General features: G+C 34.1%; 2 protein-coding genes across 14 annotated transcripts; one reads left to right on the top strand and one right to left on the bottom strand.

The window, feature by feature from the left end:
• Nucleotides 1-4,861: 4,861 nt before the first annotated feature.
• VIN3 (Fibronectin type III domain-containing protein) lies at nucleotides 4,862-11,372 on the top strand. 2 transcript variants are annotated; one of them, XM_088125090.1, is made up of 5 exons: nucleotides 4,862-5,213; nucleotides 5,295-5,380; nucleotides 6,545-7,220; nucleotides 9,304-9,637; nucleotides 9,891-11,372. In XM_088125090.1, exons 2-5 carry the CDS (start codon nucleotides 5,356-5,358, stop codon nucleotides 11,100-11,102), a joined length of 2,247 nt encoding a protein of 748 aa, XP_087981216.1. In that variant the 5' UTR covers nucleotides 4,862-5,213; nucleotides 5,295-5,355; the 3' UTR covers nucleotides 11,103-11,372. The 2 variants fall into 2 exon arrangements, with proteins under 2 accessions (XP_087981216.1, XP_022135184.1); XM_022279492.2 differs by having other exon boundaries at nucleotides 4,864-5,213; nucleotides 9,304-9,623; nucleotides 9,910-11,372.
• An 892-nt stretch (nucleotides 11,373-12,264) lies between these two features.
• LOC111007178 (U4/U6.U5 small nuclear ribonucleoprotein) lies at nucleotides 12,265-16,819 on the bottom strand. 12 transcript variants are annotated; one of them, XR_015791487.1, is made up of 5 exons: nucleotides 16,028-16,817; nucleotides 14,944-15,035; nucleotides 13,372-13,771; nucleotides 13,214-13,292; nucleotides 12,265-12,772 (listed from the first exon to the last, which is right to left on the bottom strand). XR_015791487.1 is itself a non-coding variant. In XM_088125092.1 (2 exons), the coding sequence occupies exon 1, from the start codon at nucleotides 16,720-16,722 to the stop codon at nucleotides 16,054-16,056; it is 669 nt and encodes a 222-aa protein (XP_087981218.1). In that variant the 5' UTR covers nucleotides 16,723-16,819; the 3' UTR covers nucleotides 12,265-12,772; nucleotides 16,028-16,053. The 12 variants fall into 12 exon arrangements, 2 of the variants coding, with proteins under 2 accessions (XP_087981218.1, XP_087981217.1); XR_015791486.1 differs by lacking the exon at nucleotides 12,265-12,772 and adding an exon at nucleotides 12,996-13,068; XR_015791482.1 differs by lacking the exon at nucleotides 12,265-12,772 and having other exon boundaries at nucleotides 12,996-13,292; nucleotides 13,372-13,597; nucleotides 13,731-13,771.
• Nucleotides 16,820-20,279: the final 3,460 nt, after the last annotated feature.

Below are 20,279 nucleotides of genomic sequence, written 5' to 3'. Positions count from 1 at the left end.
ATTTAATTAATTAATTAATCCGTTTAGTAATCACGTGCTGCCCTGTGCCCCGCCTGACTTTTATAGATTAACTTAATTAGGCGTGTCACAAACGGCTAAATTCTTTTAATTTATTATGATAATTATTCAAACCCACGGGTACAAGTTTCAATCATTCTCCACAATTTAGATCTATAAATTTGGCCTTATTTTAAATTGTTTTCGATATAATTTTGATTATTAAGTCTTTATATTATTATTTTAACCAATAAAAGTTATTTTTGCATCATTTAGTTTGAATGAAAAAGTATATGTTTGTCTGTGGTTAAAATCGGCTACGGTCTTGTAAGTTTTATGGGTTTTATTTTATTTTTGAATTTTAATGCATTTAAAAAATGAACCTTTTCGTATTTTATTCGATTTGAAACAAGATAATGGTAGGATTATGAGGATTTTTTTTATTGTAGAAAAAATGGAAGAAAAATAGTTAGAGGCTTAGAGCCGAAAGTGAGATAGTACAATTGGGAAAAAAAAATTATCTTAGCATTTAGGAAAATAAATTATTATGCAAAAAAATATGAACAATAAAACAATCATAAGACAAAGGTAAAACGATGATGCAACGGAGAGGTGATGACGAAAATAAGGACATAATAAAACAATATCGAAGACAAAATTGATACACATTTTGCTATGCTACTTTATCAAATATTATTAACGAATTTTTCCCTCCACCCACCTTTAGATACATCAAATTCATATCATGTCCTACCTTGAATGGAACGAAACATCCTTATTTGAAATGGGGTCGAGGAAAAATGAGAGGGAAAATTTTTACTTCAATATTTTTCAAATGACTGAAAAAAATTCTACCTAAATTATTTTAATTGCTATTATGGATATTTATTAAACTAGTATTAAATAAAACAAAATGTAAGGAATCTTGAACTGATCGAGATTCTCCCACACTAACTCCAAATTTTTTGAACAAAAAATAAAATATTTAAAATATTATTTATGTCTCTATATTTTTTTAATTTTGGTTCATTTTGATTCTATTAAAATAAATAAAATTAAAAGTCGACAAAATTAAAATAATATTTAAATTAAAAAATAAAAAATTTCAACCAGGGGAAGAAAAGATTGCAACCTCATTTTTATCCCGTTGGATTGCCATTTTTTAGCCACCTCCTCTATTAATTGTGGGCACCCAAAACTAAAACTTCCTTCCCCACCTTATCTCCAACTCCCATGCTTAGCGTTACGCATTTGTCGCTTTCACCTTTTCTTTCGTTTTTCGTTTTTCTTTATTTTTATTTTTATTTTTATTCATACCAATCTATATAATTTTATTACCCGTACATATGCTAATCTAAACCTATCTTAAATAGACAAGACATTTATCTATTAATATATATATATATATATATATATAAACGTATAAACATATTTATTACAATTTCTAAAGTTGATGATTTAACTTCGGTGTGAATGTCAATTCAATTTACATTGTTGATCTTTAACTTTGATTTGAATCACCTAATATTTAACTAGGTAAGTAATATTTTTGTTGGCACAAAATTATTATTAAATTAGGAATAAAACATATTAAAACTTTATTTTTGTTGACAAAAAATTATATTAAAGTAGGAATAAAAAAGATTAAACTTCTTTACTTAATAAGTTAAAATTTCAAACTCTAATGATTACTTTGAATTTAGTGATAGTTGCTAATTTTTTTTTCAATTTACAGTTAATTTAACCTGATGTGATAATGCCTCATGTATATATATTTTTTGTTTAAGTAAAAACTCGACAATAATAAAGAGATAAATTTTGTTTAAAATTGCACCTAAATAGGAGAAAGCTCATTTGATGACTAGCAATATTGTTGCCGATCTTATATATGTTTAAAAAATACGTTTATGTAAATTAATTATACCCTTATTTCTTAAAATTGTAATTTTATAAATTATAAAACTAGGTCAAGATTTTTAAAATAGTATGGAATATCACAAAATAATTTTAAAATAAGAAATAAAAATATAAATATTAGGACATAGTTCACTCGTTTAATATATCTATTAATATAAATATTCATTATTCAACTAGCTCGAGTGAAATAGCTTATTTCAAATAAATAAATAAAATTTCTGTTGGGGGGAAGAGAATCACCTCTTAGGGAAAATCAAAGGACAAATTGGCAATTTTTTTCCCAATCTCCCTTCAAGAATAAAATAAAAATGAGTCAAATATTTATTTATTTAGGTAGTTTCTGAACGAATAATACGTGTAAGTTGTATAAAAGCCATAAACCTACCAACTTTGGAATAAAAAAAAATGAATAAACCTACCAACTATAATAACTATAATGGTTGGTCCAATAAGAGTGGCACTGTCACAGGGCAATTATAGGCAACTAGGCATGGCATGGGGAGCACTATCATTCAGCAAATGGGATTTTAAAATAAAGTCTTTACCATATTTTCATGCATTTTCCCATTCATATTCTTCTCTCCATTTTTTTTTCTTTATTATTATTACTGTTGTCATTATTATTCTTGTTTGTAAATTTTGTATTCCACTTTGTAAAATAATCTTACAAATATTTAATTTAGATTCACATCTGGTCTCACGTTATGCTTCGTTTGCTAGCATATATAAGCTTTCACATTTATTTTGTTATGATACATGAAATTTTAAATATTTTATGTTATTTTATCAACCTTTAGAATATTTGACGGGCCATATACTGATACAAGGTAGACGTCTCACTAGTCAAATTAATAACTTGCCAAATAGCACGATGGGTTACTCAACTACATGCACTCCAAAGTTTAAGTTAGTAGTACACGTAAAAGAGTATCAGATGTTGTTGAGATTCTCAATATTAAAAAAAAATGTTTTGGTTTCATGCTCAACCTCTTATTCATTTTTATGATAAAGAAATATCTCTCTCCCTTTTTATAATTTTAGCTTTTCGCATTATCTTTAAATTCAAAGGACTTGATTTTGATTATTGGGATGAGTGGATGGACGGTGAGCATCTTCCCTGACTTAACCAAGGTCAAAATGATTCGGGGTTCAAACGCATTGAGCTCAAACTCTTTCCCTTAGTGGGACATTAATTTCGATCGATCTCCAAGGAAACTTGAGTTCGTATCAAGCCGATCTTAGTTAGGTTGCTTATAAATTGCATAGCTTCAAGAGGAATGATCCAACATTTCACAGGGGAGGTTTGGAAAATGTTGTCATGCCATTTGACGCTCTGTATCTGGTGTTCAACGAATTTTATGTCAATGGCATCGGTGTTTTTAAGTTGATGTGAGTTGAACTTAACGGAGAGGTAACTTTGTCTGACCTGTCTAGTGTCCTTGATTTGCTCGAATGCGTGTTTGTTGGCGAGTGAGCTACATGGCAAGTTAAGATTCTACCTCTCCCAAATTACATGGTCAGTTAAAAGCTATTAAATATTTTAAAATAAAATTAATAAATAATTTTTTATAATTTATTTTCTCTAAATTTAAATTACAAATGGTATTTTTTTAAACTATATTTATTATTATTTAACTATAAACACAACTAAAGTAAAAAACGGGATGAAGTGGGAGTAAATGGAGTTCAAATTCCCGGGAAGATGAGGAATTGGTTCCAAATCTTTCCGTGCTTGATGTCATCCTTATTCTATCATTTAAATTTTCTATGTGAACACTATTGTGTTGGATTTACAATGTTAAATGTTAATAATTGATTTATATAGCTTCTTTCATTTTCTTGTTTTATTTGTCATTTTTAGACAATTATTTGAGAGATAAAAAGAAGGAAGTGGGCCCATTGCCAATATATATATATATATACACTACATGTCTTTTTATGTACAAATATGGTACACTCCACATTTGTCGTGTTAAAAAAATATATACCTAAACCACACAAGTTGAAATAAAATAAATATTAGTCAAGATAGATATGAGGAGAAATAGAATAATAATATGGAACAAAATTGTTGTTTAAATCTAAAAGATTGAATTATTCAATCAGAAATTCAAAAATTAAAATAGAACTTTGAAAGTTTGTGAAACTTATTTTCTAAATTCAGAGATTAAAATAAAATTAAAAAACTTCTATTTTTTAGTACACAAATTTGATAGGGAGATTTGAATCTCCCACAAAGATGAGTACGTGCCAATTACCGTTATACAGCCCTCACAAATAAAATTCAAAACTAACAATTAATGACACTATTTATTGTAATAAATGTGAATGTTTATATATGTTATCTTCCAAATAAGTTAGGTTATTTGATTGTTATTTTTATAAGTTGAACTTAAAAAAAAAAAAAATGAATCAATGCCATTTACCATATATATATATATATATATATATATATACACTTGTGTCAATAGGTTAACACACATAAAAATTTACAAACAATGGACGATAGCAATAACAGATAATAATTGTAAATCAAAATATAATTATTAATAGAAAAAATACGAGTTTAAAATCAATCATTCTCCTGCATTTTTGGAAAGTTAATTTAAGGTTAAAAAATATTTGTAGTCCTAATCATTTAAGGTTTATAACAATAACAATTTAGTCCTTATCCTAAATTTTTTTTTGACAAGCTTCCTATCGATAAATCAATGAAAAATTAAATATATTTATAAATTACAAAGACTAAATCGTTTTTGGATAAAAATCGAAGTTGACTTTTCATGAGATTTTTTTCACGATAGAGTAAGTGTGTTTTTTAATCTTAATTTAAATATTTTCATGCGTTGAGCTAAGGTGTATGTGAGGAAGAATATTTAAAGTTGAATTATAAAAAAAAAAGAAAACAAAAAATTTTCTGAAAAGAAAAAGGGAAAGAAAAGAGAGAGAGAAAGGAGAAATCATGCAGCAGCCGCCGCATTGGTAATGGTTTTCAGAAAAGAGCCGCTATACTATTCTTCAATCTTCAATCTTCAATCTTCAATATTGATATTGATTTGATTTGATGGAATCATATCATAGTTTCATCCTCTCCCTCTTCCCTCAACGCAAACCAAAGGACAGGACAGGTGGGTGATACTCATAACTCATAACTCTCTCTATTTTCCCTTCTCTCTCTCTCAACTCTCATCCGAGAAAAAAAAAAAACTCCCCCAAAACGCGACTCTCTCTCCATCTCCATCTCCCAAAGCTCAATCCATGGATTCCATCATTCCCGCTCAATTTCCCGCTCTTTATCGGTACGCCTTTCTCCTCTTTTCATTTCTTCAGATTTTTATCTTTTTTCTCTCCGTTCATCCTTCCAGATTTCTTGCTTGCAGGTCCCTATATGCTCGGTTTTCGCGGTAATGTGGTGGAATCACTGCCTGCTTGTTATTCCATATGGCTTCCGATTCTTCGTCTGAAGGTAATCCTCTTAATCCTTTTCGTTTTTTACTGCTTTCTTTCCTCCTCCCTTTCACCATCGATTTTTGTTATTTCGTTTTACTAGTTCCGAACAAATTCTCGTAGTCGGAATTATTTTTACTTCTGTTGGAACAAAATTTTCTTGTTCCTCATCTTGATGGACTTCCATGGCCGGCCTGAAAATCGTGGTAGTCAGGTCTTCGTGGTTTTGGTTAAATTGGCTCCGTCTGTTGGTTTTACAGGCATTGATGTGGAAGTTCCGCGACTGTATTTAATAACGACGTTGTATTCAGAAATTTGTGCCGACTAATTATTCGACTACGTTGCGTAGACATAGACTTCTTGAACTTGTTAGCTACGCTAGATGCTTAGCTTTTTCAATGTGCTTAAATTTTTAGCTTCTTGAATTTATGGATTATAATTGTGTCAATTTCTGATGGGCGTAGTGTCCGAGTTCTCCAGTTCTACTTATCCTTTCCTTCCTCCTGTCGTTAGTTTGCCATGTCTAGTTATCAGAGTATTTTACGCTTCTTGCAAGATTAATTTGGTGAACAGTCAGTAATTGCATGAGAACTGTTCATTATGTTTAAAATTCATCGTTGACTTTCAACCATTAGGAGGTTTAAGAAATTATCCAAAGTCAAAGGCCCAGGGTATTTATATGAGTTGAAATGGATCGTGTTTTGCCCAATTCCACCATGTAGTACTTAGGTTGAGTTAAATTCGTGTTGTTCGAGTCATTTGGTTAAAGTTTTGTACAAAATAGTGTAAATTATAGTATTTTAAGGATCTATGTATATATTTTCTCACAATTACAACTTGATATCTTAATTTCTGGTAGATAATAATAAAAGGATTTGAAGCAATTATCCTCTAAAATATGTTAAAGAGTAGAAAATTCTATAGTAGTTATTGAGTGGAAACTAAAAGAGTGTATATATATATTGTAGTTTTATCACAAGTGCATGGATTGTTTTTAATTAATAGATTTGAACTGGTATGAAACAAACACTCCAAATTAGTTTCACGAATCCATGCATGTTAAACTTATTTGAAGTCAAACCCAATGTAATTAACTCAAACTGGACGGCACCTACCATTTGGACATTTGATTTATGTTTTGTTTCTTAACGCTGATGTACATCCTCGTCTATGTTGGTACTAGGAGCTGCTCTTGATCCATCAAAATGCAGTAAGATGAGTATGGAGGAGAAAAGAAATTTGGTCTATGAAATATCAGATCAGCCACAAGCTTCTGAACTGCTACAATCATGGAGTCGTCATGAGATTTTAGAGATTCTATGTGCAGAGATGGGAAAAGAGCGGAAATATACTGGATTAACGAAACTGAAAATAGTAGAGAACCTCCTGAAAATTGTCAGTGAAAAGAAATCAGAGTTAACTGAGGTTGTGACAGATCACCTTGACAGTCAGTCTTCTCCCTGTCTTTCTCCAAAGATTACTAAAAGGCAAAGAAAAATTGATCAGCCATCACGACTACCTGTTTGTGCAAGCAATATTCCAATCAGTAACACTAGGAGTGACTCAAATATTGCAGTGTACTGCAGAAATTCGGCTTGCAAAGCTACCCTAAATCAAAATGATAAATTTTGCAAGAGGTGTTCATGCTGCATCTGTCATCAGTATGATGATAATAAGGATCCTAGTCTATGGTTAAGTTGCAGCTCTGATCCACCATTTCAAGGCACTTCATGTGGTATGTCATGCCACCTTGAATGTGCATTGAAGCATGCAAAATCTGGAATTTCTAAAGGACAGCGGGCTGGCATTGAAGGGACTTTTTATTGTGTCTCTTGTGGAAAAGTCAATGACTTGCTCGGGTAATCACTCTGACTTTTATCTCTGTTCTTTCTTTTCTTCTTCTTCTTCTTACATATATATATGTTCTTTGAATTTGAAAGGATTACAAAAAGTTTGCCTCTTATTATACAATGTGGATTGATCTTTATTGACGTGAATCTAGTGATATAATTTACATATTCACTGGCTTAGTTATTGATTGAAGGCCCAAAGCTATTTATTCTTCCCAAGTTAAAACTGAATCTGTCTTCACATGGTGAAGCTGTTGAAATATCCATGCTGCTGTAATGATCAATCTAGCATATAATATTTTTTCCTTATTAAATAGTAAACTTAAAAAAAAAAATTTATAAAAGATTAGACTTTTCATTGTATAGGAAAACTACTGGGAAAAGAGCTGTTTTTATTTTAATTATTTCTATAGCTTATCGAATTAAATATTTGACGCTCAAGGACTAGGTCGTTCATGGATTGAATCATAAGGACAGCAAACCTTCTGGGGTCATAAAGTTTGTTTGTTTGTCTTTTTCCTTGTTTTTTTTTTCTTTTCATTTGGACATGAGTTACGTGCTTCTCTTTATCTTGAAGAACTGAAGGTGCTGCTGATTGTTGCTTCAGTTTCCTTCCTGGCTGTAGAAATTCAGATTAAGAATTCAATTTTGTTTTGTTCATATTATAACAGAATTTAGCTTTGTTTAGGCCATGTTTGTAATGGAGTTTCACGTTACCAGGATGATATCTAATGTCAAACATAGTAGTTTTGAACCAAAACCATTTAGAGTCTGATGGTCATTGTAGACAATTGGGAATCTGATCGCACGCTAATTTGGAGATATGGTTGCAGTCAAGAGATAAATGTGATTACTAATTAATGCCTTTACACTCAAAATTAGTTGGTGGACTAATCAGTGTTGGTAAAAGAGGATAAAAAGGAGAGAATTGGTTTTTCCTGAGCTTTAGTGGGGAAATTGCAGCATACTGTTTATGGAACTTAATACAAATGTTTTCCCCTTATCATCCCATGGGTACGACTCAAAGATAGACCTGTCTACCTCTTTTTGGGCCTTGGCGTCATTTTGACCATTAACTTATCTGTGGTTGAAGCCATAGGATAGTGTGATGCTGGTCTTCAAGATTTTTGCGGGTTTCTTATTGTCATTTACTTGTCTGTCGTAGATTTCTTTTTGTTACTTGTTGTTTTGTCTTCTTTCTAGATTTTTCCCCCTTCTTGATGAGAACCAATCTTATTAAGTATAAGAATGCAAAAGATGGAAAGGATGAGTAATTCTCTCCTCAAAGACCAACCCAAATGGAGATTACTGAAAGAGTTCTCTAATTGGACTGAATTGGAAAAAGAAGAAAAAAAGGGAAGAAAATTAGAGAAACCTTTATAAAGGATACATCATTTAGAAGTTAGAAAAAAGCTAAGATGTATATCTTGGATCCGTGTAGATAGCCTTTCATCCGTCCTTTTGTTTCTAGATGTTGCACTATTGCTGACCCATAGAGTCTTATCATGCTACCCAAATCAGAAACGGTCAAATTGCTACTCATATGTTCTAGATGCACAGTGAACGAAGATGCAATGCTCGTCTTCTGTGTCCCAATTGCAAAGAAGACACCACTTTGGGGAGAGGGAGAAAGTAGCACATGTTAACATATTTCATTTCTGTCAAAATGTGAACATCGTTGCAAAGGCAAGGACTGGACGTCCAACCCTTCTCAAAAGTTAATTGGAATTATGTTAACCTGTCTAATTTTCGAGGATAAGAAATCATGGAAACTATATAATAGCTGCCTGAGATTGTGGACCACAAAAAGGACTCAGATTGAACCATATAACAGTCCAGCCACCTTGTAAATACCTTTTTTTTTATGTTCAAGCACTATTTCATTTTTCTCCTTCCAGATTTCCCAAGACTGGCCCTGAAAGTTCTTGAAAATGCCGTTAGATGTTGTAGTTCATGAACTCCGTTCACACTCTTGCGACATCCCCCGACATATCAATGCTCTTCATTGCTGTACTGTGTTAGATTCCCTTAAATATTTAGTATTACTGTATCATGAATGGAACGAAACTAATACCCAGTTTAATTTCTTTAGGTGCTGGAAAAAACAATTGACGAAAGCCAAGGATACCAGAAGGGTGGATATACTATGTTACCGCATCTCTTTAAGCAAAAAGGTTTTGAGTGACAGTGAAAAGTATCGAGATGTGTATCAGATTGTGGACGAGGCTGTGAAGAAACTTGAAGCTGAAGTGGGTCCTTTAACTGGTGTCCCGGTTGGGATGGGCAGGGGCATAGTGAACAGGCTTTCTTCAGGACCGGAGGTTCAGAAACTTTGCTCTTTAGCCATCGATACACTGGACTCGTTGCTCTCCAAGAAGATCTTGCACCAATTGCACAATTCCATGACACAAGGTAAGTTATTTTATGTAAGGCTCCTAACTTTTTTACTCATCTCAATTTATTTTTACTACAATTCTGGAAATAGCGTTTATATCTTGGTGTACTTGCACAGTTGCACTAGAATTTATTTTGCATGTTATATAAATTTTTGAATTGATTGCTGATAGATTTTACTATCTTCCCTGTACAATGGATCTACAAAAGATATTAGAAATGATATTTGTGTTCTATTTTGCATAGTGTTTCATTAAGGAGAAAAAAACATAAATCAGTGACCAGTTTCTTGTCAACATTGCAGATACAGATTTGGCAGCTACAAACTTCGTAAGGTTCGAAGATATTGATGCAACATATCTTACAGTGGTTTTGGGTACTGAAGATGTTTCTTCTGGAAAAACTGTTGGTTACAGGTTATGGCATCGAAAGACATGCGATACAGATTACCCCATAGAGCCAACTTGCATCTTGTCTCGACCCAATTTAACGTTTGTCGTCCATGGACTAACCCCATCTTCAGAATATTATTTCAAAGCCATTTCCTTTGATGAGACAGGAGATTTGGGGATGTGTGAAGTTCAGGTCTCAACTGCTAGTGCCCGGGCGGATGACCCAGGCTGCTTGGTGATTGAAAGAAGTCAGAGTCCGGTGACCAACTTTAGTGAACTCTCTAATCCTTCCTCAGTAGAAGATGAAACTAACAATGTCATGCCTTATAGCGATCAGACCGATAGTCGAACAGAGAACTATCTTTCTTATTGCAAGGATTCTAACAAGATCATTGCTGCTAACCTGTCTAAGGATGCAATAAACTGCACAAACACGGGTGGAAGGGGACCAGCAACAGATTCCGTTTCTTTGTTGGACGAGGAACACATTACAAAGAAAAGTGGGATGCTGTCTGATGCCATCGTTACAAAACTTGAAGACAAGCATTCCTCTGAGGTCCATATTATTGAAGATAGAAGCATGAATAACGGGTCAAATTCTACCGTTCAAGACGGCTCTAAAAGCACGCCGTTTCCTGGTAGCTCTGAGGCTGGATTGCCAGTTACTCCTTGCAAGATGGAAATAATCAAGGATGTTCTTGGAAGGAGTGGGCGATCCAAGTGTAGCGCCAAGGATCGAGAAAATGGGTCCGGAGGAGAGGATCCTCGACATGGCAGCACATCTAAGAAGAGAAGTACAGAAAGGCAAGACGTCGATTGTACGACAAACGGAATCTCAGATAAGGATTTTGAGTATTATGTAAAATTGATTAGATGGCTAGAATGTGAGGGACACATAGAGAAGAACTTCAGGCAAAAATTCTTAACCTGGTACAGCTTGAGAGCCACAGCACAGGAAGTTAGGATTGTGAAGGCCTTTGTCGATAACTTCATTGAAGACCCATCAGCTCTTGCAGAGCAACTTGTTGATACCTTTTCAGAATGCATTTCAAGCAAGAAAATATGTGCTGTGCCTACTGGATTCTGCATGAAGCTTTGGCACTGATCACCTCAAAAAGCAACAAATTTAACAAGTTATAAATTGGAATTTTATCGGTCGTAGGCATTCTTTAGATACCTTCTCTTTATTCCTCCATTTAAACTGTCATCAATTGAGTCGGGCGTCATCTGAGCTGTATCTAGCATTCTTATGATGATAACATGTCATCCACATTCGCCATTTTTAACATTTCAAACACATATGTAGACGAGTACGATTTAACATTCTTACTCACTCATTTATCCCATTTAGCAATCAATTTATGAAACTTGTTTCTGTGGTTTTGAGTGCCTTCTCGACATGAATATGATCTATGTACATCGTTAACCGTTAAAAGTGTGAAATTGACAGGCAAGCAAGAAGATTCAAGTTGGAATCTGAGTTCTTGTCACTGCTTGAATGGAGATTGATCGTCATTTTAAGGACGATCAAAGAATCGTTTACCTTTTCTTTTGAATCAATTTCATACAATCGCATGCCAAATTTGTCTTCTGTGATAGTTTGGCTCTGAAACACATTCATGAACTAAAATTATTAACTTTTTAAATAAAGGGCTCACAGTCACCCCTTCGTCTTCTCCAAACTTTAGTGATGGTTTCGTCTGATCCTCGTCTTTCCACCCTTATTTTTGCCTTTTTCCCCCCTCTTTAATTGAGGCCCCTCCATCTCTCCATCTCCAATGCAAGAAAAAGGCATCATTATTGTATCATGATTAGTTGGCTCACCAACTTCCACTTTTTCTCTCCTTTTTGTTCAACACTTCTTACAGCATACCAAAAGTTCATCAGACCTCTCTCTCTCTCTCTTTCTCGTCATCCCATTTTTACTGCATCCATGTCTGTCAGATTCTATTCATGTCCGGTGGGGTAAAAACTTTATCCAATGGGTCTTGAATTCTCGCCATGAACCATCTTTGACTGGAAATTACAAAAAGATGATAAACCACAGAGTTTTAAATACCTGCATTTCTAGTACATGTTTTCATAATTGTGATGTTATTTATGATGAGGTGATAGGCATAGAATTCCATCAACAGTAGGAAGTTCGAGACACTCTCAATGACTCATATTTATATAGTTCCCTTCATAGTGATCTTATTGTTTTTCTTCTAATGATGTATAGACATTAGGAAATTAGACACAAGTAAAACTATGTAAAGAAACGTTGGTAATCAAACAAATGTCAACGTTTTTATTTGGGACGAAACACTTCATTATCTCCAAACTTTACAGTTTACTCCATGGTTAATCTCAAGATATAACATATACAAGAAAATCAGTATTTTTAGCATACATAGGGATCAAGATGCTACTCAAGTAACCATTCTAATGAAGGTGGGGCATGGTTATAGGGATACTACCACGGTGGAAAGTGCTTATGTTTGAATGCAAAGAATCCTTTTATGTTCCAAGTGAAATACAAGAATGCAAAAAAACTTCCCCAAATGCTAATATATATGTTGCTTGGCATTCGACAAGAAGCCCCAAGCTTAGTACTTAGCCTTTGTTATTCGAAAACCTTCCACCGTGACTACCGCCCCAACTGAATGATCACCAGCTCCGCCCCTCGAAAGGCCTCAATTCCTCTAGTTTCCTTGGTGGCTTTGGCTCTTCAGTTGCCGAGATTGAAATATATCGGTTGTTCATACTGTACTTCTGATTGAGACTGCAGTATCGCTACCATCATAAAGGAACATCCTTGTTTATCACTTGGATCTAGTGTCATTTTTGAGACGAGAGTTTCAAGTAGATCATCTAATTTATAAATAATTGTACGTAAAAGAAGACCATCTGTGATAAAGTTTGAAGCTTTTAATTGATATGTATGGTTTCTCAGAGTGCTGGCCTTGGGCCAGTAAATACCTCTAAAGCAACTAATCTTAAGTTTGGGGGAGGAGAATGGAGAACCAATTCAATTCAATTCAATTATCTAAACTCATAGTCTGTCAAAGCACCATCAATGTTCTGCTAACCTGATAAATGACACCAACAAGGTGAATACCCAAATAAATGTAGTGACTAGCAGTTGTTACGAGAACCAAAGCAACATGGAAAGTCGTCCAATTTTTATAACAGGAAAAAAAATCCCGGGTTTCAATTAACTCAAACATGACTTACAAGGTTTCAATCTTACACACAGACTATAGAGCGTCTAAAGACTTCATCTGGCCTCCAGTGAAGCCTAGTAAACCAAACCCTGCAGAAAGCAAAAAGTAGCTCAAACTAGTATCACTGAACTAGCCTCACATAAATCTAAAAGATACACCTAAATTTACCATTGCACGATAAAAGGAAAGCTATAAGACACGCTGGAACGGCAATGGAATGTAAATACAGAGCAAAGCTGCAATGGATGCACAATTACTACTATTTTCCTTGAATCCATTAAAAAAAAAATCAGAATCGAAGGATTTAGACATATCTTTTCAGTTGCTTCCATTTCCGTCTTGCTTGCCTTAAGTCCTTAACAGTGGATAAGGTTCCAAGTCCTACAGTTCTTTTCTAATATATACGCATCAAGAGAGGGAAAAGAAAGGGTTCACAAGGCAGGCACTGTTAATATTAAAAATTATTTAAACAAAAAACTATGTTTATAATGATTAAAAAGGAGGGAAAGTGAGACTGGGCAGCTTACGTCCTCCCTCTGGCCCGTGTGTGGCCACTGGGTATGAGGCCCTGTTCGCCAAAATGGAGATTCTTGAATGAGCAATAAGATTTGTGGCACAAAAACATACCAAGCATGGCAAGGATCCTCTAGGACGGACGATGGAGCTAAGATTCAAAGAATAATGTGCCTAGTGGAAGCGTGTGAGGAAGTATAATAAAATTGAAGTAGTGTGAGATGTTCGAGGTTTAGAGTGAAAAAAATAGAAGATCAATCTACTTGTGAGATGTTTGGGATGTTAATTACACCTTGAAGGATATTTTCTCATATTAAAAAATCCAGCTGCCCAAAAAGTCGAGTGTGAGGGAGTTTTGGGATATGATGACATCTGAGAGTTGGGGCCTCAAACTTAGAAAACACTGGTGGAATAAGAGGTCAAAGAAGTAACTGGGTCACTGGAAAAGATACAGCTAACCAACAATGATGATAGGCAAAGGCAAATTTTCCTCTAAATCACTATTTTCAAAACTGCTGCCTTGAGGAACATCTATATCAACCTACTATACAAATACAATCAAGGTTAATTTTTTCTTATTCCCAAATTCTTGGGTGAAGTAACACGGGGGATATTATTAAGCGGAGGGTTCCAAAACTGAATTGGTGTCCTCTATTTTGCAGGAAGAAAAAATCAAATTCACTGTTTGTCCATTTCCAGTATAGTCTATATATTTGGAGGGCCTTTCTCCAAGATTTGAGAGAGTACCTTGGGTAATCCAGTTGAATGCAGGGGAAATCAAAAGTTTAAGATGATAATTTAGGAGCTTTGGTTCAAGCAAAGAAGTAGAACTTTATGGGAAAGAATAACCATCGGGAAGGAGGATGTGGTGCCTAGCTGATTTTTTTGCTTCTTGCTGGCATACCCTTCGCAAAGAGTTTTATTTGTTCTAATAAACTGTTTTTGGCCATGTCTTTTGTGTGTTCTCGGATTGCAGAGAGTATTTCTCTGTTCTCCTTCATACACATCCAATGAAAAATTTTGTTTCTTTATTTCTAAGTCATGGGCTTCCAACATCATCAAGAAGCCAACCATGTTAATAGTAAACTATTTACTAATGGAAAATAATCTCAGTTGAGGTATGCTTAAAAAGCTTCTAAACCTCCCCCAACCATGATACTTTGACCATATCAGAAACTTCAAATTAAGCAGAAACATATCTAGTAACAACTAACAATATTTTATTACCAGAATATGCCAGAGTACATCAGAATAGTTTTATCTGCATGCATCTCCCATGCTCAATGATTTCTGGAAGAATGTCAGTCTTGGTCGTTTCTCTGAAAGCAAGTGAGAGCTATATTCAGTTTCATATTTTACCATCCATATAAATTTCAACCCACAATTCTAAAACCTATTTCATATATCAGCTGGTCTGACAATGTGTACCTAAATTCATCATTTTTAAACTTCCACCAACTGTTGCTTCATATTAGCTATAAACAAACTAACTCACATTAGAAATTAATGTTTCCACCAACTATACACATAAGTTCTATGTAGAATCAATATCATGATACAGGGTGCTTCTTCCCTACTATAGATCTAAAGGTTATGGAGTGGAGTTGCATTTGAAACAAGTACATCACAACATTTAATCTAAATAAAATTTGGGGGTTCTCCAAGTTCTCTTTGATAATCCTAGAAAATGTACAATTCTACCTTCACCTCTTGTACAATCAAAATGGTACAAACAAAGTTCAAAATATTTGGATATATTTTCAAATGTGTAAAGAATTCATATTTCCACAATCCAATGATTACTGATAATATGTGTCTAAAAATCCTCTGGCATTGAAACAGATCAAATTTGACAAAGTAACCAGTCATGAATAAAATCTCTCAAAGAGAAGAACAAGGAGCACTATCAGCAGTATAAATGTAAAGTACTTTGGTCAGAGACTTGAGGATGAGGAGATAACCCAGTGAACATCCGTAATATGACAAGTGACCAAGAAGAGGAGCATAGAAACACAGTACCATTAGCCAAACACATCAACCTGAATATTTATAGCAGATCCTCAGGGAGAAGGCAAAAGCACTCTCGTTCCAGTAATTAGAACAAGAACCTGGAGACATGCTAAATTGTTGCTCAAACTTCAAGGTGGAAAGCATGGGAGCTAAGCTATTCAATTGTCGCAACATTCTTTTTAAGTACTAGAAATTCTAGTTGTACGAATTACAAGCGGAGCTCAAAATTCCCAAATCATCACAAGACGGCGTAATAAAACAAATCCAAAACTGAGAAATAATACATCTATAATAGACTAACCTCAGAGACCTAGCCAAATCAATTAGCTACCGGCTCCGCTCGGCCGGCAACGGCCGGTTGAACCCACCTCGCCGATTCATGTACTGCCTAGGCTGCCGCTTGGTCACTACCCTAACGCCACTCACATCAGCACCAGCGACTGGCTTACCCTTTGTCGAATCGAAACCCACGGGAATACCTAATTTCTTCATCATCTCAATTTCATCCTCATCAGCCATGGCCTCCTCCACTACTTCCCCTCCACCGCCACCACCACCGCTACCATCTTTATTTTTCTTCTGTTTGTGCTGCTCCTTCGCAATGCCATCAACGAAGTCAGACACTGCTTTCTGCCTCTCCTTTTCATCGTCAGCAGTCAAATCCCGGCGGTGACGCTTTCGAGCATGTTCCGGAGAGGGCGTACGATGGCGGCGACGACCGGAACGGTCCTCAGGAGTACGGGAAAGAGAACGCGATCGGTGCCGGTCCGGCGAGCGGGTGCGAGAGCGAGTGTGGCGGGATCTGGTGCGGTCGGGGGTGTGTGACCTTTTACTGCGGCCGCGCTCCCGTTCGCGGTCACGGTCATCTCGATCCCTACGCCGTTCCCGGTCCCGCTCACGGTGGTCACGGTCCCGCTCCCGGTCCTTGTACCTATCGCGGTCGCGGTCTTTGTCTCTATCGCGGCCTCTGTCTCGATCTCGTTCGCGGTCGACCATGGTGGACTGAACGGAAGAAAATCTCCGGTGGTGTGAGGAAGCTCAGAGTGCAAGTTCTTCAGCAATCGGGTTTGAGGTTTCGGGATACGCGGGAAAAGCCCCTGCCTTTCTGCAAAATTACCGAAACAGCCATCTGTTCAGAATAGGAGGATCGTGAAATTGTTTTTGGGCCGTGGCTACTTATTTGGGCCTTCACGGTCGTGAAGAATGATTGGGTCTGAGCTAGTGACATCATTCATGGGTCGTGTCTACTGATTTGGGCTTTGGGATTCTGCGGATCAGATTGTTTGGGCCGAAACGATCCATCAGACAAATCCGCTAAATACAAAAACAGATCCATATATAGTCACTTCTTTGAGGTGTCATCAAGAATTAACCCACATTTAAAGAGATTATATGAATGATAATTTGGTTGGAAAACTTGTGATTACTTGTTAGAAAATCATGAAACGTGTGCGAACATGAGCATAGATGTTAATTAGTTAATACTTATTATCTCAAACCAAAAGATTCGTAGATTCGAATTATCATTTCACATTTTACTGTACTAAAAAAATCATGAAACATGTAAAAATATATTTTTATTTTGGTTTTTTTAATAGCTTTTAATGAGTAAATAAGGTAGGTCATGTTTTATTCATCATAATAATATTAATCAATATTCAGTAAGCAAATACCTATCGATCGGTCAACATCTAAATATTATTCATATTTTAAATTTAAGATAAGATAAAAATAATGTTGGAAGTAGGACCAACCTAAACATAGTTTAACATAATTTAAGCACTTATCTTATTGTCTGTAACTCGAAAATCGTAAGTTTAAATCCTTACTCTCCACTAAAAAATAATAAATAATTTTTAAAATATGGGTAGGTTTATTTAATATGGGGAACAAGAAGCCTTTTAGAATTAATAATGGAAAGGGTGTATTGTAATTTGTGTATATGCAAAAGCATGCGTACACCGAAAATCGAAAGAAAAAGGGAAAAGAAATTAAAATTAAAACAACCGCTGCCCATCTCCACATGCATACACTCTTTTCTTCTTGGGGACCAAACCCAAAAAGGAAAAAATATATATACCCTTTTCAACAGCCCCCAACATCGAGAAACTAAGTATATAGTTTAAATTAAATTACAACAACTTTTTTTTTTCTTTTTTATCTATTAGATATATATTTTTTGATTTAAGGTCCTAAAATTTTTTTGTATTTGATAGAATTTTCATTTTTCAAATTTGTGTTAGAGGAAGTTTCTGCAATTAAAAAAAATGTGTAACAAGAATCAAAGTTTAGAAACGTATTATATAGAATGTTGAAAGTTTAGAGACTTATATAACACATGACTTTGATCGTCCAACACTAAAATATTTAGTTGTCTAAGAAATTTATAAAATTTTAATATTCTAAATAGATATTGACGATGTGGTTTAAATTTATTCCACGTAGATGTATAATTATTTATTTTTTTAATTTCTACAATACGTAGAGGTGGAGGTGGAGATTATTTCATCTCATATAACTTTGTGGTTGACGTCTAAATATCAAGTTAAACTATTATCTTATCTAAAAATCAAACGATTAGATTAAGATAAATTTGATTTTTAAACGGTTAGATTACGGATGAAATTGAATGTAAAATGAGATTTTTGCATGCAATAGTGTTCTAGTAAGTATGACTAATTTAGGTGAAATCTCTCTATCTGGTTAAGTATGATAATTAATTTGATTAGGCAAATGGAAATTAAGAGAGGAAGAAAAAAAAAAGAGAGAAAAAAATGGTGAAGGGTTGCGCATGTGTGATGAGCTCGTGAAAATCACAAGAAAAAAAAAATAAAAAAAAAGGTATCACTTTATTTTTGTTGATGTGTTGAAAAGAAATTAGGTGTGTGCATAAAATAAATAGCATTCATTTTGAATGGGTGAAGGCCACTTTTTCTTTGTTGGTTGGTGAGAAAAGCTTCCCTTTCCCTCATCATATATTAATTGTAATTTTCGATTCATCATCTTATATTTTACAAAAATTTTATACTCTTTAGATCGCTATGATCAATTTTATACTCTTTAGATCGCTATGATCCGTTGTTATAATCATCGTATCCTAAACTTACGAAATAGTTGCAAGTAAACTCTACTTCTATTACATTATTTGTGATAGATTGTTAATTCCACAAACTTACCCTTGATACAATAATCAAACTGTCTAACTATAGAATTATTAATAATTTAACCAAAAAAATTGTTTTATAAAATCCAAAAACTATAATATTAGCTCAAATATAATAATTTCATAGTTCAAAGTTTAAAGTTTGATTGTAAAATTAAAAACTTTTGGGTTAAGTTGTAATAGCTATATAGTTTAGTTTGAGGTTTTATTTCTTATAGTTTTATGAATGGTTTATGCGATTTGCCGTATACACTTTGAAGCTTAAGTTATAACTTAGTTTGGGAGAGTCAAGAGCATAGTGTTTTTCAAAATATTGGGTACCTTTAAGAAGAGTTTGACTCATTTTATAAGGGAGCGATTTGAGGGAACATGCTCCACAAAATCTAGGTCGTACCGTCAAACATAGATTCACTATTCGCCGCTAAGGATACTCTTACATGCTTTTAGTCAAATTCAGCAGAGATATCGTGCCAAATGAACTCTGTGGCTTACCGCGTTCGGATTAGGTCCACGATTCTCACGTGTCTCATCGAGTTTTAAGTCCACAACAATAGATGATGTATTTCAAAATATTTTTTTTCTTATATATACTATCATTTTCTTTTAACTATCTTCTCCCATATTTAAGCTTTCACTTAAGGTTTATGATTTAAGACTCACATGCTAGTACAAAAATAATGATTTTTTAGCTTTGATTTTATGCAAAACCAGTGCTTTGAAAACCTACTTCTCAAAACTGATAATTTTCAATTAATTTAAATATGAATTTTGATTAAAATTTGAATAAAATCTCCAATATAATACAAGGGAATGTAACTCCCATTTATTTTTCCTAGTTCCTTTTTGCAATTTTCTCACTAATTTCTTTTAAAAATCAATTTGATTAAATACTCCCATTCATCTTTTCACAAAAAGACATTGAATAGAAACCCTAATTTTAGGATCTAAACAAATTGTTAATGTTCTCAAAATCATAAACATCCATGTGATGTGAGTAAATAATGGTCAAAAAGGGATCATTTCCAAACTTCCAAGTTTAGTCTTAAACCCAAAAACATGAGCCATATGGGCTGATCTGAATCTCATTACTCTACACAAAATTAATGTCTCAAAAACAAGAAATCTACACAAAAACTAACGTGGTTTTTCATTAAATATTGTACATATATGTTCAAAGTTAAACTACTATATGTTTTCAACCTTAAATGTTGTGTATCATTTTGTTTTAACACATTAATAAAGATAAGAGACAGTTTCAGGAGGTTAAATTACTCTTTTTTTCCATGTAATTTGAACACTATCCTATATAATCTCTAAGGGTCCGTTTGATAACTATTTTAGTTTTTAGTTTTCTATTTTTAAAAAATAAAAAGCATATATGTTTGATAAT

This window comes from Momordica charantia (assembly GCF_013281855.1).
Source record: "Momordica charantia cultivar OHB3-1 chromosome 6 unlocalized genomic scaffold, Mcharantia_2.0 BLBB01000006.1, whole genome shotgun sequence".
NCBI classification, from domain to species: Eukaryota; Viridiplantae; Streptophyta; class Magnoliopsida; order Cucurbitales; family Cucurbitaceae; genus Momordica; species Momordica charantia.
Note: the sequence above shows the minus strand (reverse complement) of the source record. Positions and strands in the feature narration are given on the sequence as shown.